Source organism: Pseudorca crassidens, chromosome 7 (genome assembly GCF_039906515.1).
Source record: "Pseudorca crassidens isolate mPseCra1 chromosome 7, mPseCra1.hap1, whole genome shotgun sequence".
NCBI classification, from domain to species: domain Eukaryota; kingdom Metazoa; phylum Chordata; class Mammalia; order Artiodactyla; family Delphinidae; genus Pseudorca; species Pseudorca crassidens.
In genome coordinates, this window is record NC_090302.1 from 5256771 (window position 1) to 5269793 (window position 13023).

At 52.5% G+C, this 13023-nt stretch overlaps 2 protein-coding genes across 6 annotated transcripts in view; both read right to left on the minus strand.

Annotated features, from left to right (window-relative positions):
• Nucleotides 1–8157, minus strand: part of PRRC2B (proline rich coiled-coil 2B) — a 60653-nt gene extending 52496 nt beyond the window's left edge. For 4 of the 5 annotated variants that reach the window (XM_067742906.1, XM_067742904.1, XM_067742905.1 and 1 more), the window contains exons 1-4: nucleotides 8018–8157; nucleotides 7000–7177; nucleotides 4129–4231; nucleotides 1565–1637 (exon numbers count right to left, since the gene is read on the minus strand). In XM_067742906.1, the coding sequence (XP_067599007.1) occupies nucleotides 1565–1637; nucleotides 4129–4231; nucleotides 7000–7177; nucleotides 8018–8132 (469 nt within the window). In that variant the 5' untranslated portion in view covers nucleotides 8133–8157. Of the gene's footprint in view, nucleotides 1–1564; nucleotides 1638–4128; nucleotides 4232–6999; nucleotides 7178–8017 lie in introns of those variants that run through there. The other variant, XM_067742907.1, reaches the window with a different exon arrangement.
• PLPP7 (phospholipid phosphatase 7 (inactive)) overlaps nucleotides 8055–13023 on the minus strand; it is a 94982-nt gene continuing 90013 nt past the window's right edge. The window contains exon 3 of the mRNA XM_067742917.1: nucleotides 8055–8187. Coding sequence (XP_067599018.1) covers nucleotides 8145–8187 — 43 coding nt within the window. The 3' untranslated portion in view covers nucleotides 8055–8144. The remainder of the gene's footprint in view (nucleotides 8188–13023) is intronic.

Below are 13023 nucleotides of genomic sequence, written 5' to 3' on the forward strand. Positions count from 1 at the left end.
TAAAGTACCATCCTTTGACGCACATTTCAAGGGACTGTGTCCAATCTTTTGCTATTACAACGTTGCAATGAATAATCTCGTGCATGTCATTTCACACAGCTGTAAGTATCATCTACAGGGTGATTTCCTCCAAGTGGAACCTCCAGGTCAAAGGGTATTCGTGCTGGTGTGTGACAGGCAGTGCCAATTTACACTAGTTTTTTTTAATCTCTGTAAGTTCTTGTTAGATTAAAATGAATATTCCATTTACTTAAGGAAATTGCAACCTTATGGAAATGAAGGCTATAGAAAGCAAAGAACCACTGTTAACAGTCCAGTGAATCATCTCCGTCATGCCTCTGTGAAGACCTTGCTTCCTGTCTGCAGTGCCTTGTTGCATCCCCGCCCCACCTGGCCCCGCTCACCCTCCAGGCTGGGGCAGCCAGCTGAGCTCCCCCTGCCCTTTCTCCTCTAGGCGAGCTGCGGCTCCAAAGCCCCCGGCACACCTTCGGGCTGAGGAAGGGGTGGGCCTTCAACCGCACAGCGACCGGAGGCTAGAGGGGCCCGTCCTTGGGGCATCGGAGTGGCAGGGGTGTGTGGGGAAGGTGGCACACGGAGCTGGTTTTCTACTCTAAGCCATAAAACGTAAAGTCTGGCCAGGCCTTGGCCAGCAGGGATACGCAGAAGACAGAGGGCAGTGCCGGGACAGGAGCCAAGGGTAAAAAAGGCAGCCCGTGCTGGTTTACAGAAAAAAAAAGCAACTGCGGTGTAGCCACTCACACCACCGTCCCTCTCCATCCAGCTTGGGGCGCCGCCCAGCGTGCTCTGCAGTGTGCTAGAAATACGCACGCCTACACTGGGAAACCAGGAGAGTTCATGTAGAAGAATCTGGGTTTTTGGCTCCTCTCAAGAACACCCGTGGACCCTGGGCCCACATTCTCAAAGGGCTCTAGATGCTGGAGGGGAGCCAGATTTCCCTCTGCCCCAGCGCCCCTCAGCCATGCCACTCGGGGGCCGCTCTGCTCTGGGCCTGCCTTGGAGCCATTTCAGTCTGTTGCTCGGCATTCACTTAAAACTCGGGATGCTTTCCCCTTCCACTCACCCCACATCGGCTGTGCAGAACCACTGCAGCCGTCTGAGTCCCTGTGTCAGGCAGGACACCAATGGTAACAAATACCACGCAACCTCCGCATGCTCTGGTGTCACTGCCCAAAAGCAAGCAGTTCCCGAGGCTGCTGATGTGCAAACCCAGGTACAAAACCAGTGCCCCGCAGGCAACACCTCCTCCCTGGGGGCTGGGGACTCGCTCCAATGGCGGCTCAGCCGACGAGGGAGCCCAGGGCCAGCGCCCGGTCTCTCCGCACACCTTGGGAGGGCTGTCCTTAGCAATAATGTTCAGTGAAACCAAAGAGCTGACGTGCTCTGCAGAATCAGCACTTCCACCGCCGGGGCAAAGGCAGTAACTCGCTCTGGGAGGAGAGTCCACAAAGCTGCAAGCCGAAGACTGCCTGGACAGAACTGGAGCAGCCCAGAAAAGGCACACCTCCCTCCCACCCGCCCACCGCCACGCCACACACACGCTTACCACCTTCGTGTCCTGCTGGCTTTCCATTCAGCTGTGCCCATGACTTTGGTCCACCTGGCGCTGAATTTGTATTCTGAAAGCAGGAAGACAATGAGAACAGGGTCTGCGGTCCACTCCCTGAGCGAGTCAGAACAAGGTGCCCTCGGATCCTCACCTGAGGTCCAGACCCTACACTGATGTACCCACCACCACCAGCGGGGTAAGGTCCAACCACGCGGGCTTTCCACGCAGCCTCCCACTCGGGCAACAGTCCAGGGTCAGGACCCACGGCCACATGACAGACGAGGGGCAGGCCGGAGGGCGAGCGGCCAGCTCAGGGTCCCACGGCAGAGCCAGCGGTGCGCTCGGAACATGCTGCCAGGCTGCCCCTCATGCCCACACAGAGCTACTCTGTCTTGCTCCAGGGACAAGACCAAACCCCAATTCTAGTGTGTCTGAAAAACTGGGTGGCGCCGCTAACAGAACACGCGCGCGGGAAGGCTCACGTGCCTGACGAGTCGCTGGCCAGGCGGCAGCACCACTTTCCACAATCACTGCCGTGCCACAAGGCACCACTCCCCAGGTGCGCGGCCTTCCGCCTCCACTCATCTGGGCCTGCCCGGCTCGGCTCACCTCTGCTGAAAGCTCACCGCACGCCAGGCACGGTGCTAGGCACACCTGGGTCACTTGGGTTAGACACTCAGCTAGTGAGGCGGGACCAGGACTTGTCCCCACCCTGCCCGCGCCCAAAGCCCCTTCAGGTCCCCAACCACTGAACTCAGCTGTCTTCCCAACAACATGCTACTTAACAACCGAAGGTAAAGATACACAAATCCAAGCTGATGCAGCATGACGTTCCATCACTTACTGGACTAGATCCTGGATAAACAGTTACCCCTTCCCATCCTCCCCCTGCCTCTGCCGCCACACACACTCAAGGCAGACAGCTGTCTCTCTTGCCTTCGATGCAGAGCTGAGTAGGTGCAATAACGCATGTATTTATCACAGACTTGCCCTGAGTGCTTGACCTGAGAGGCCTGGAACGCCCAGGGTCCCCCGTGCAGACCACACAAGGGAAATGCCAGCACCGTGACAGGGGCAGGGCAGCCCCTGCTGGGAAGGGCGAGGCTCCAGACCAGCGGGAAGCAGGGGGCCCCAGGGCACTGCCATCCCACAGCCTCCGGCTCGGGGTCTGCAGCCAAGCCTGAAGCCACAGGGATGGCCCCCACCCTCACCCCCGGAAGAGAAGGCCTAGGGGCCACGAAGGCGTTAACAACACTGTGGCAAATCTCACCCCAAAGCTGGGAACCACCGGGGGTCTCCTCCCAACACCGTCCCCGCACGAGAGGAGAGCTGGTAAGCGCCAGGCGGAGGGCCCGCGTGCCAGCTGCAGGACAGGGCCCGACCCGACCGCAGTCCCCGCGGCACCCGTGCTCCACAGGTGCCCAAGCCGCACGCAGGCCCGGCCCAGGCCTGTTTGTCTCTAACAAGCTTGGAAGGTGAGTCTGACGTAGAGCCAGGGCTGTAGAAACAACCAGGGCTCCAGAAACAACCAGGGCTCCTTAATCGCACTCAGCTTCAAATTCTGGGAAACAGATACGAACTCCACACTACATGCTCTGACTGATCAGCAGGTCCCAGTGGATTTAGGCCAATGAACATGCAGTCTCGCATGAATGTGGATTTCTGCTTGCTTCTCCTTTAATTTCAAAGCACAGTTCAGTGTTGGGCAGGGAGGGTGTCCCTCTGGTAAAGCCATAAGCTTTCCCCGCAGATGGGGACGGCACCTCGGTCCTTCTACTGCCCAGGCAGCAATGCAAACTGAGTCATTCTTTCAAGGGAGCCAGTGAACGCCAGGTATCTGTCTAGATTTTTTCTGGTCTTCTAAAAGATTCAGACACCTTGCCTAGATTTCTAGCTACCAGATACCGGCCTCTGTACCCACAGACAGACACCAGTGGGCCAAGCAGGATATGAGCTCTTGATTAAATCATGACTCTGTTTAGAGGCGTATGAAGTGCAGCGACAAATAAAGGATCACAGCTTGGTATTTCCCACAGCATGCTCTGAGAGACACTAGTCTCTAGAGACGTTCGACGAAAAGAGGTTTCCAAGGATAAATACATTTCGGGACCGCTGTCCATGATGTCCTTTTCTCGGAGACTCACAGGACACATTAGCATACTGAAGACACCGAGAGAAAGTATGACATTAAGAAAACCAAGCGAAGGAGCTGGCTTCATTTTGTTTTCCAAACTCACCAGACCACTGAACCTTCTGTAGCCTAACACCTGCTGTCTCCTTTTGACACTTGCTTCCGGGGAGACACTGCGGGGGGCCCGATCTAGCCTGTAGCTGCCAGAGTGACTCACCTCAAGCTAAGGCAACTGGAATCAAATTAGGCGTCTATATTCTATTCTGCATCTGGGGTCTTTCTCAAGAGTCACTCATCAGGTTTGCCTCTGGAATGAGCACGTCACGCAGAGCCACGCTTCTCAGCGACAGCTCCCATCGGTCCCCAGCGCCAGGGAGCTCAGAGGCGCCGACGCCTAGGCAAGCATCGGGACCGGGTCCCCAGCACCTACCTCCTGACTGATCGACTGTGTCGGTTTCTGCAAATTGGAGACAGATTTCTGCAAACCCGGCTGCGGCAGCAACTCCGGCGGCTGAGAGGCCGTCGCACTGGAACTAGACAAAGGCAGGACACACACAGGAATTAGACAGGCACCAGCCAAGCCCACAAGGTCCCTCCACATTCCCGAGAGACACGGCTGCTCGCTGGCTGGGAGCAAGACCTCCTCTGGCCAATAAAGATACCTTCCCCGGCGGACTCCTAGGCTGGCCAAGGCAACGAGAAACTGGACCACCTGTGAGGTCTGCTCACCGACGCCTGATAGGACAGGCCAGCCCTCTGCCTTTCCACAGAGCCTTCTGTCTGCGAAGACTGAAAGCTCACGGCCAACAACGAAGTGATGGAGGACATGTCACGAGGGAGACTGCGTCGGGGCAGGGAATGGGCTCTGAGCTCCCGCCCCCCGCTCCTGACCAAGAGCTCACAGCTCCTCAGGGGCTGATCTCTTTGAAGCATGAGCAGATTTTTTTTTTTAAACCTTCTCTTGGCTTATAAAAGAAATATATGCTCATGATAAAAATAAATAAATACATGTAACACAGAATTTGTCACGATCTCATCCTCCGGAGAGAAACTCAAGCAGATTTTTCTACGTATATTAGCATAGCATTTTGTAACACAAGTAGGGTAGCACCATACACACAGTCCAGCAACTCGTGTTTTACTCAATGCCCTTGACATCTTTTCGTGACAACACACATGGATCTACTGCTTTCTTTTAATGACACAGTACAGGTGGATGGGCCACAATGTGCCAACCTCCAATTTTTCTTCTATTACAGATAAAACTGCAATGAGCATTTTTGTGTACACATCTTGGCACACTTGTGTGTACGCAATTCAGTAGTCTAAGTTCTTAGAAGTGGGACAGCTGGATCAAAAGACGTTTTAAGGTTTAAAAGATACCGTGGAGCTACCCTCCAGCAAAGGTGCGTCTGTCGATCTATACCCCACAAGTCATATTCTGAGAGCAATAAGAAAGGGTTCTGAAGGAAGATTTCTGCCAACTTGCAGCCTTCCAGTCACTCGTTCTGTTCAACCTTCCATGCGACGAGCTTCAAGGAGGACAGCAATCCCCTGGCCAGAATCCACCCAATGCCGGTGGCTCAGCTGAAGGCAAATTCTACACACATCCAAGGCTTACTCAACCGAGTAACTCACCACCTGTGATTATTACACAATGAAGGCCACTGACCCTCCTCTCTCACATCACCTTCTACCTGAAATAGATGCTTCCAGGTGGTGTCACTTCTGTGGTCTCCAAACACTGAGTCCCAGCAGGTGTGGCCCCCCTACTCGGCCACCTCCCTGACAGCCTCGTGAGGATGTGGCCCAGGGGAGGCAGAGAAGCAGCGCCGGGGTCTGCTGCCCCCGCCAACACTCACTCTTCACCTCTGGCTGGCAAACATGCTTCAGCACACTGGCCTCGTTGAAGATGCCTGACGCTTTCGATGCTACTGGTACATAAGACTGGATAAAAGGAGGGAGCAAGGCTTTGTCCTCTCTCTCTAGAACTTTCAGTAGCAGAGGCATTTCAACGCTTACACTGAGCTGTTTGCAGCGTCTACACTTGAACAGAATGAGGACATCCGCCACGTATCACCTCTGTGCCAGGCCCTGTGCTAAACACGTGACTTGGGCAAATCTCATCCATTTCCTGTAGCCACCCCCGGAACCAGGTGTTATTTGTACTTCACAGGAGGACAATGATGCTCAGAAGTCAAATAAACCAGGTCCCATAAATGGCCTGGCTGGAAATCACACACATCTGTCCAGTTCTAAAAGTCACACTATACCGTCAATCAGGATGATCCCTAAGCCAACGGTTAGGAACTGTCTTAAAATTTCAGTTATTACTGATCATCTGAGCGAATTATTGGCTCACTCTCTACATATTGTCTGAAGTAACTACAGAAGTTTTACAGAAGCTATTGGCCACTTCCAATTAGAGAAAAGGACCCTGGCTGGCAGGCTGTGCTCTGGGCCACTTTTACTTTCTGGGTCCTGAGTAGCAATCAGCAGCCAGACCACAGGGGAAACACAGGGCAGGAGAGGGTATGAGGCTGGACTGCTCTGTTTTCACGGCCAAGCCCAGCAGCAGGGCTCTGCCTGCCAGCCTCAGAGAGGCCCCGTCCTTCCCCAAACCCCTCCCAGCGCAAACCCCAATCCTCCTTCCTGGACACCCTACCGCTGGCTGGAACGCAGCCGGGCCACGGGCCACGGAAGGAGGAACGAAGGCTCAGGCGGCACACTCATGCTTTCAGCGCCACCACACAACCTCCCTCTAATGATGATCTCTGTGCCAGATCCCGGGCCTCCTAAGGCTCCCGTAAGTGCTGTGCCGGCAGAGGGTGGGCCTGCAGGGAGGCTGCGCGCTGACCCCGAGTGCCTGGACTGGGGCAGCTGTCCTCGTAACTGAGTCCTACAGAGCATGTGCAGACACCTGTGTGGGGCGCTGCTGCCCCAACAGCTGGGACGGCTCCACCTTCTCCACCTGGGGCCCAGCACCCAGGGACCCCAACCAGGTGAAGCACTCAGCTCTCCCCACAGTGGCTCCTCTGGGAGAGGTGAGCCCTTCTTAACAAGGCACAGGGGACACTGGTCACCAGGGAAAGGCAGCTCACGGAAACACTGTTGCATCGGCTCCCAGAGCCAGGAAAAATGAAGGCAGGGAGCAAGAAACTGCTAAGTAGCAGGAGTCGGGGTGAAAGAAGCTTCCTTTGGAACCTGCCCAGTTCTCCAGAGCTGCCCCTGCAGGAGGAGAGGGGGCCGGCCACGGACGCAGCTCCAGCTCCCGGCCCTCCGCCTGCCCCTCTGCTCTCACCTCTTTGGGTCTTGCTGATCCTGCTTGTTTGCCCATCCCGTCCCGTCCTTGGGTACTATAACGATGTTGGGGTCGTTTCCTTTGTTTTCAGACTTCAAGCTTGGCAGGTTTGCAGGCGGTGGCATACGCCGGGCTGTGGCAACTTTCCCGAGACTCTGTAAGCCATGTCTAGGAATAACTGTGTGGAGGGAGAGGTGGAAAGAGATGTTGCACAGAAAGTCATGGAAGGAAAGATGCCGGGTTCATTCAGCTGCTCTTCCAAACTCTAGAGGATAATGACAGAGGCAACCAAACAACAAACAAGGGACAGACCCGCCACGCAAACACACAAAAAGTGCTTGCTGGTCACTTGTAGTCAGTCCTTTTACAAGCCCTTCACCGAGGACTTCAGAGACACAGGAGCTGCTGAAGTCTGTGCGGAGGCTTCCAGTTTGCTCGTGGGCAGAAGGCTCAGGGCGTTTAGGACATGGGGGAGGGGCCAGGCCTAGAAACCTCCATCCCACAGAATGACTAGCCCTGTGCAGAGGGGAGACTGCTCTGGCCTCGTTACAGCAGGACTGAAGGGACAGCCTCGCCTAGACCCAAGCCAAGCCTGAGCAGGGCCCCCGGCATTCATAAAATCCTCAAGGGGTGTGGACAGAATCAACAGGAACTTTCCCCGCCAAGCTCCGGAATATTAGAACCATGAAACCTAAAGGGGTAACTCTAATGCAAATTAAATTCCATTCTGCCCATCGGGCTCAAAATATCCATGGCTTCAATAAGATAAGACAGAGGAGGAAATAATCCTAGTACAGCAGAGTCAGGATATTCCAGGCTCTGAAATCATACATCAATTAGGAGCAGAGGGTGACGTGTTTCCCCTGAACTACAGGATGACCTCCACGTGCCCAGCAGACTGGTCTGCATGGACCATTCCTGTCTGACCAGACAGGGGACTCTAGGTTTTCCTGATCCTTGACCTGGAGCTTCTCGCTTAAGGGAAAGCATAAGGAACTGGCCTCCAACCCCCTCTTACCTGAGGATCTGATCGAGTCTACTGATTTTCCTTTATACTTATCAAACAGGCTGAGAGTCGAATACTTGCTTTTCCCATCCTTGCCCTTGGTTATTTGCCCCAAACGATCGGACATTGCGATGAAATGTCATCTAGTAAGGAAATTTTTCTCGGCACCGCTCCCGATCTGCCTTTGAAGTGGGGGGAAAAAAAAACAAAAAGAGTGTTAATCCACCAGAACCTCTGATCCAGTGGACGGAATCGTTCAGGGCTCACGGATCTCCTTAAAGATCTGAAGAACGCTTTGGACGGACTCTGTCCCTAGAAAGTTGCCCTTAGCGCGCACGGGCAGCCTTGCTCACATTTAAAGAGCAATGCTAAGAACCCTCCCTGCCTGAAAAGCAGCTGACTCTTATCACTCACCAACCACACTGAGATGTAAACTTCTGCACACCGAGTCCGCTCCCTGAGTCAAGGACAGCTCCGCAAGGTGGAAAAACAAATGCTCGCCCCTTGTAGCACATCCGCGTCACATCGAAAATAAGGTCGTCCTTATGGAAGGCTACTGTCCATTTCAAGGATGAGCAAACCCAAAGCAAAGGGAAGCACACAGTCAGGAAATCACCCAGGAACAGCCGGGTGCAGGTACCTTTCACACTAAAGGACCAGCACTCCGAGATGCAGACGGGGCAAACAGAGAGCAGGCCTCCCGGTGCAGAGCCCCCGCGGCTTCACCATCCACTCCTGCCTTCCACTCAGAGAACGTCTTGAAAAACCGACCAAGGAAGAAGCTTTTCCCCTCTGCCACCTTCTAACTTTCTACAGGCTCCTCTAGGAGCACTTTCCTCATTCACTTCCTCGCTCATCCATTTCAATACTCAGTAAGGCCACGCGCCAGCTCCAGTGCCTTTTATTCCACCCTCACTGGTTTGGCCTCACTGGCTCTAAACGTGACCATGGAAAACTAAAACTTGTACAAGTGACCATCGCCTCCCATCAGAATTAGTGTGTGGAAAAGAAAGCTAAAGCGCCAGTTTGGGCACGTCGGTAAAATGACAGGACGGAGGTAACTGTGAAAACAGCCACGACTCGTAACAGGCACTTGGTGCAGCTGCAGCACGAAGGTCTGTCGTTTGATCCTATTCTGAAGCCACGCCGGCCAGAAGAGCACATCCAGTGAGCTGGGTACATCCATCCTTTCATTCATTTCACATGAAACCTGATACTCAAGACCCGCTGGTCACTGTCTCAGGTACAGGAACAGATAAGCACGCAATGTGTATCCGGAAACACTCAGGCACCTCAATGCATGCCTAGGGGTGAGCGTCCTGAGCTCCACAGGATGTGCAGGGGTCACCTGCCAGGTGCAGCAAGAGCCAGCCAAGGGAGAGGCTCACGTGCAGCACCCAATCCCCAGGAAGCGAACCACACTGCAGTGTCCAGGAGACAGGGCTCCACGAAGAAACAAACCAGCAGAAACGCTCAGGTGCTCGCCAAGTTTACACGTGAGAGCACTCGATGCCAGCCACCCTGCCCAGTGCCTGCCTCACGTACCAGGAGCAAGGAACAGCGATGACAGGGAGGGAAACCAGCCAAAAGTGTCCAAATTCGAGTTCTGATGCCAAGGGTTCCAGGACACACCCCTTTATCTTTAAATCTCCCTCCCCGAAGCTGGATCCAGTGAGTTTCTGCCAAAGTCAGAACTAGTAATAACCTCCCCTGGCTGCTTCCCCCGACTGGGCTGTAAGCCCCTCCTCCAGGAAAGGGACTGTATCGTGTCTGTGTCAGACCAGTAATTAATAGGCTTTCAAATGGAAAACAACCTGAACTTCTCCATTAAGACTAGATGAGATCTTAATTTTAGACACTTGTCATATCAAACCAACAGAAAAGATCACTGGGGTAGGAACATGAATCCCTCCCAATACCCATGGGCACACACACATTCCACTATGAACAAAAGCCCTTGAGACTGCCACCAAGGTGACGGCCACACGTGGCCCCAGCCTGCACAGCTCAGTCTAAAACAGGGGCTGGCAAACACCAGTCAGGGTCCCAGCCAATGGCCTGTTTTGTAAGGCCCTCAAGCTAAAAATTATTTGCTTTTTTACATTTTTCGTACTGCTTTTAAAGAAACAAAAATATGCAACAGGACAAGTGGCCTGCAAACTTGCTGACTCTGGGTGTAAAAGGAAAAGCCTTAAATAAGCACTTTTGAAGGTTTCCAGGTGGGAAATGTATGGGGCAGCCTGAGAGGGCAGCCCTGAAGAGGCCCTACAGCTCCAGCGGGGGTCCAAGGAGGGGCCCCAGCAGAGGGATGGAGTCTTTTATTCATCCATAGGAGACCATTCCATGGGCTATAAATGGGATACTGAGGGACTGCTGGCACTCTTTACAAACTAGTGTGACCTGCTGAATAACAAAAACGTTGACGTCCTAATTCCCAGAACCCGAGAATATGTCCCCTTCTCAGGCAAAGGTGTGATGAAATTAAGGATATTGAGCTGGGGAGATTATCCTGGATTACCTGGGTGGGCTCAAGGTAATCACAAGGGTCCTTACAGGAGGGAGGCAGGAGGGTCAGACCCTAAGCGGTTGACAACAGTAGCACAGGCCGGAGGGGTGCTCTTTAAAGTTGGAAGAGGGCCATGAGCAGAGGGATGCAGGCCGCCTCTAGAAGCTGGAAAAGGCCAGGGAACGGATTCTCCCCCAGAGCATCCCCCAGAAGGAGCCCAGCCCAGCCGACACCTCGATTTCAGCCCAGCAAGAATCATTTCAGACTTCTGACCTCCACAACTCGGAGAGAACACATCTGTGCTGTTTTCAGCCACGAGATTTGTGGTAATTTGTCACAGCGACCACAGGAAAGTATTACAATCGTTTATTCAACACGTTTTTACTAGGCAGGCACTGTCATGTGCCCAAGCCCTGAGCTGGGACTGGGATACAGCAGAGGATAAAATGGACACAAGCTCCACCCAAAGTCCAGCCTACAGAGATGACGGGACTCGCCCATGGTCACACAGCCGATTAATAAGAAGCACGTTCCAGAATCCCTCACTTCAGCACAATGATGGAAAATGCTAACTTACAGCTACATCTCTGCTGTCTCTGACCACAACTTTCACCTGACCACTGAACCTACAAACACTTCTGAACAAAGCCAGTGATGTCTCCTTCCCAGCCACACAACTTGCAGGACTACAGATGCCGCATCATTCATTTAAATCCAGATAACTAGTTCTTTACTAAATTAAAAACCAAACCAACAAAGAGAAATAAAAATTATTCACCAGACATCCTGGGCCATCAAATTGCTACATTAAATCTTAACATGCTTGATTTTTAAAAATTTTTTTTATTGTATTTATTTATTTTTGGCTGCGTTGGGTCTCTGCTGCTGTGCGCAGGCTTTCTCTAGCTGCAGAGAGCAGGGGCTACTCTTCGCTGCGGTGCGCAGGCTTCTCATTGCAGTGGCTTCTTTTATTGCAGAACGCAGGCTCTAAGCGCGTAGGCTTCAGTAGTTGTGGCACGTGGGCTCAGTAGTTGTGGCTCACGGGCTCCAGAGTGCAAGCTCGGTAGTTGTGGCACACGGTCTTAGTTGCTCTGCGGCATGTGGGATCTTCCCGGACCAGGGCTCGAACCCATGTCCCCTGCACTGGCAGGCGGATTCTTAACCACTGAGCCACCAGGGAAGCCCAACATGCTTGATTTTAAAAAATCAAATGTCTTATAATTCTGAAACTTGACCAGAAAAATTCTTGTTTCTATAGATACTACTAGAAAGTCTTCTTAAAATCTGTTAATCCGGGCTTCCCTGGTGGCGCAGTGGTTGAGAGTCCGCCTGCCGACGCAGGGGACACGGGTTCGTGCCCCGGTCCGGGAAGATCCCACATGCCGCAGAGCGGCTGGGCCCGTGAGCCATGGCCGCTGGGTCTGCACGTCCAGAGCCTGTGCTCCACAACGGGAGAGGCCACAGCAGGAGAGGCCCGCGTACAGCAAAAAAAAAAAAAAAAAAAAAATCTGTCAATCCACAAGAATGTAAATTGGTGTAGCCACTATGGAAGACTGTATCGAGATTCCTCAAAAACTAAGAACAGAACTACCATATGAGCTGGCAATCCCACTTCTGGAAATTTATGCAAAGAATATGAAAATACTAATTTGAAGAGCTACATGCACCCCTATGTTCATCGCAGTATTATTTACAATAGCCTAATGGATGAATGAAGAAGATGTGGTATACACCCACAATGGAATACTATTCAGCCATAAAAAAGATGAAACTGCCATTTGTGACAACATGGATGAACCTTGAGGGCATTATGCTAAGTGAAATAAGTCAGACATAGAAAGACAAATACTGTATGATTTCAACTCATATGTGGAATATAAAAAACCAAACCAACAAACAAAAAAAATAAATGAACAGACCAAAGCAAACAAAAACACAGATACAGAGAACAGAGCAATGGTTAGCAGAAAGGAAGGGGTGGGGAGAGGGCGAAATGGGCAAAGGGGATCAACGTATGGTGACGGACAGAGACTACATGGTGGTGGGCACGCACTGGGGCATACAGAAGTAGAAATATAAGGTTGTACACATGAAACATATAATGTTATAAACCAATGTTACCTCAATAAAAAATAAATCTTAAAAAAAAAGCCTGTCAGTCCAAACTTCTGCCAGTTCACTGATACAAACCGATCTTTCTCTGATTCTGTACTTCCTGGGCCCATGGGCAGAGGTTAGAGTAGACACAGAGAGCTCTCAGTGGGTCTTCCCGGTGACACCACGCTTCTCCGAACTGACCAGTCCCCACACTCACCCTCAGGGAGCACTAGGAGACCGGAGCCTGACTGTACCCCCGCTTCCCGCACCCCAGAAAACAATAAAGAAAACCCTGGCCAAGGGGCACTAAGAGGTATCAGTTGGTCAACAGCTGTTGCTTGAACTACGTCCTCTAAATAAATTCAGCCATTCAGCCAACACCTACTGAGCACCTACTATGTTCAGGGAATATGCT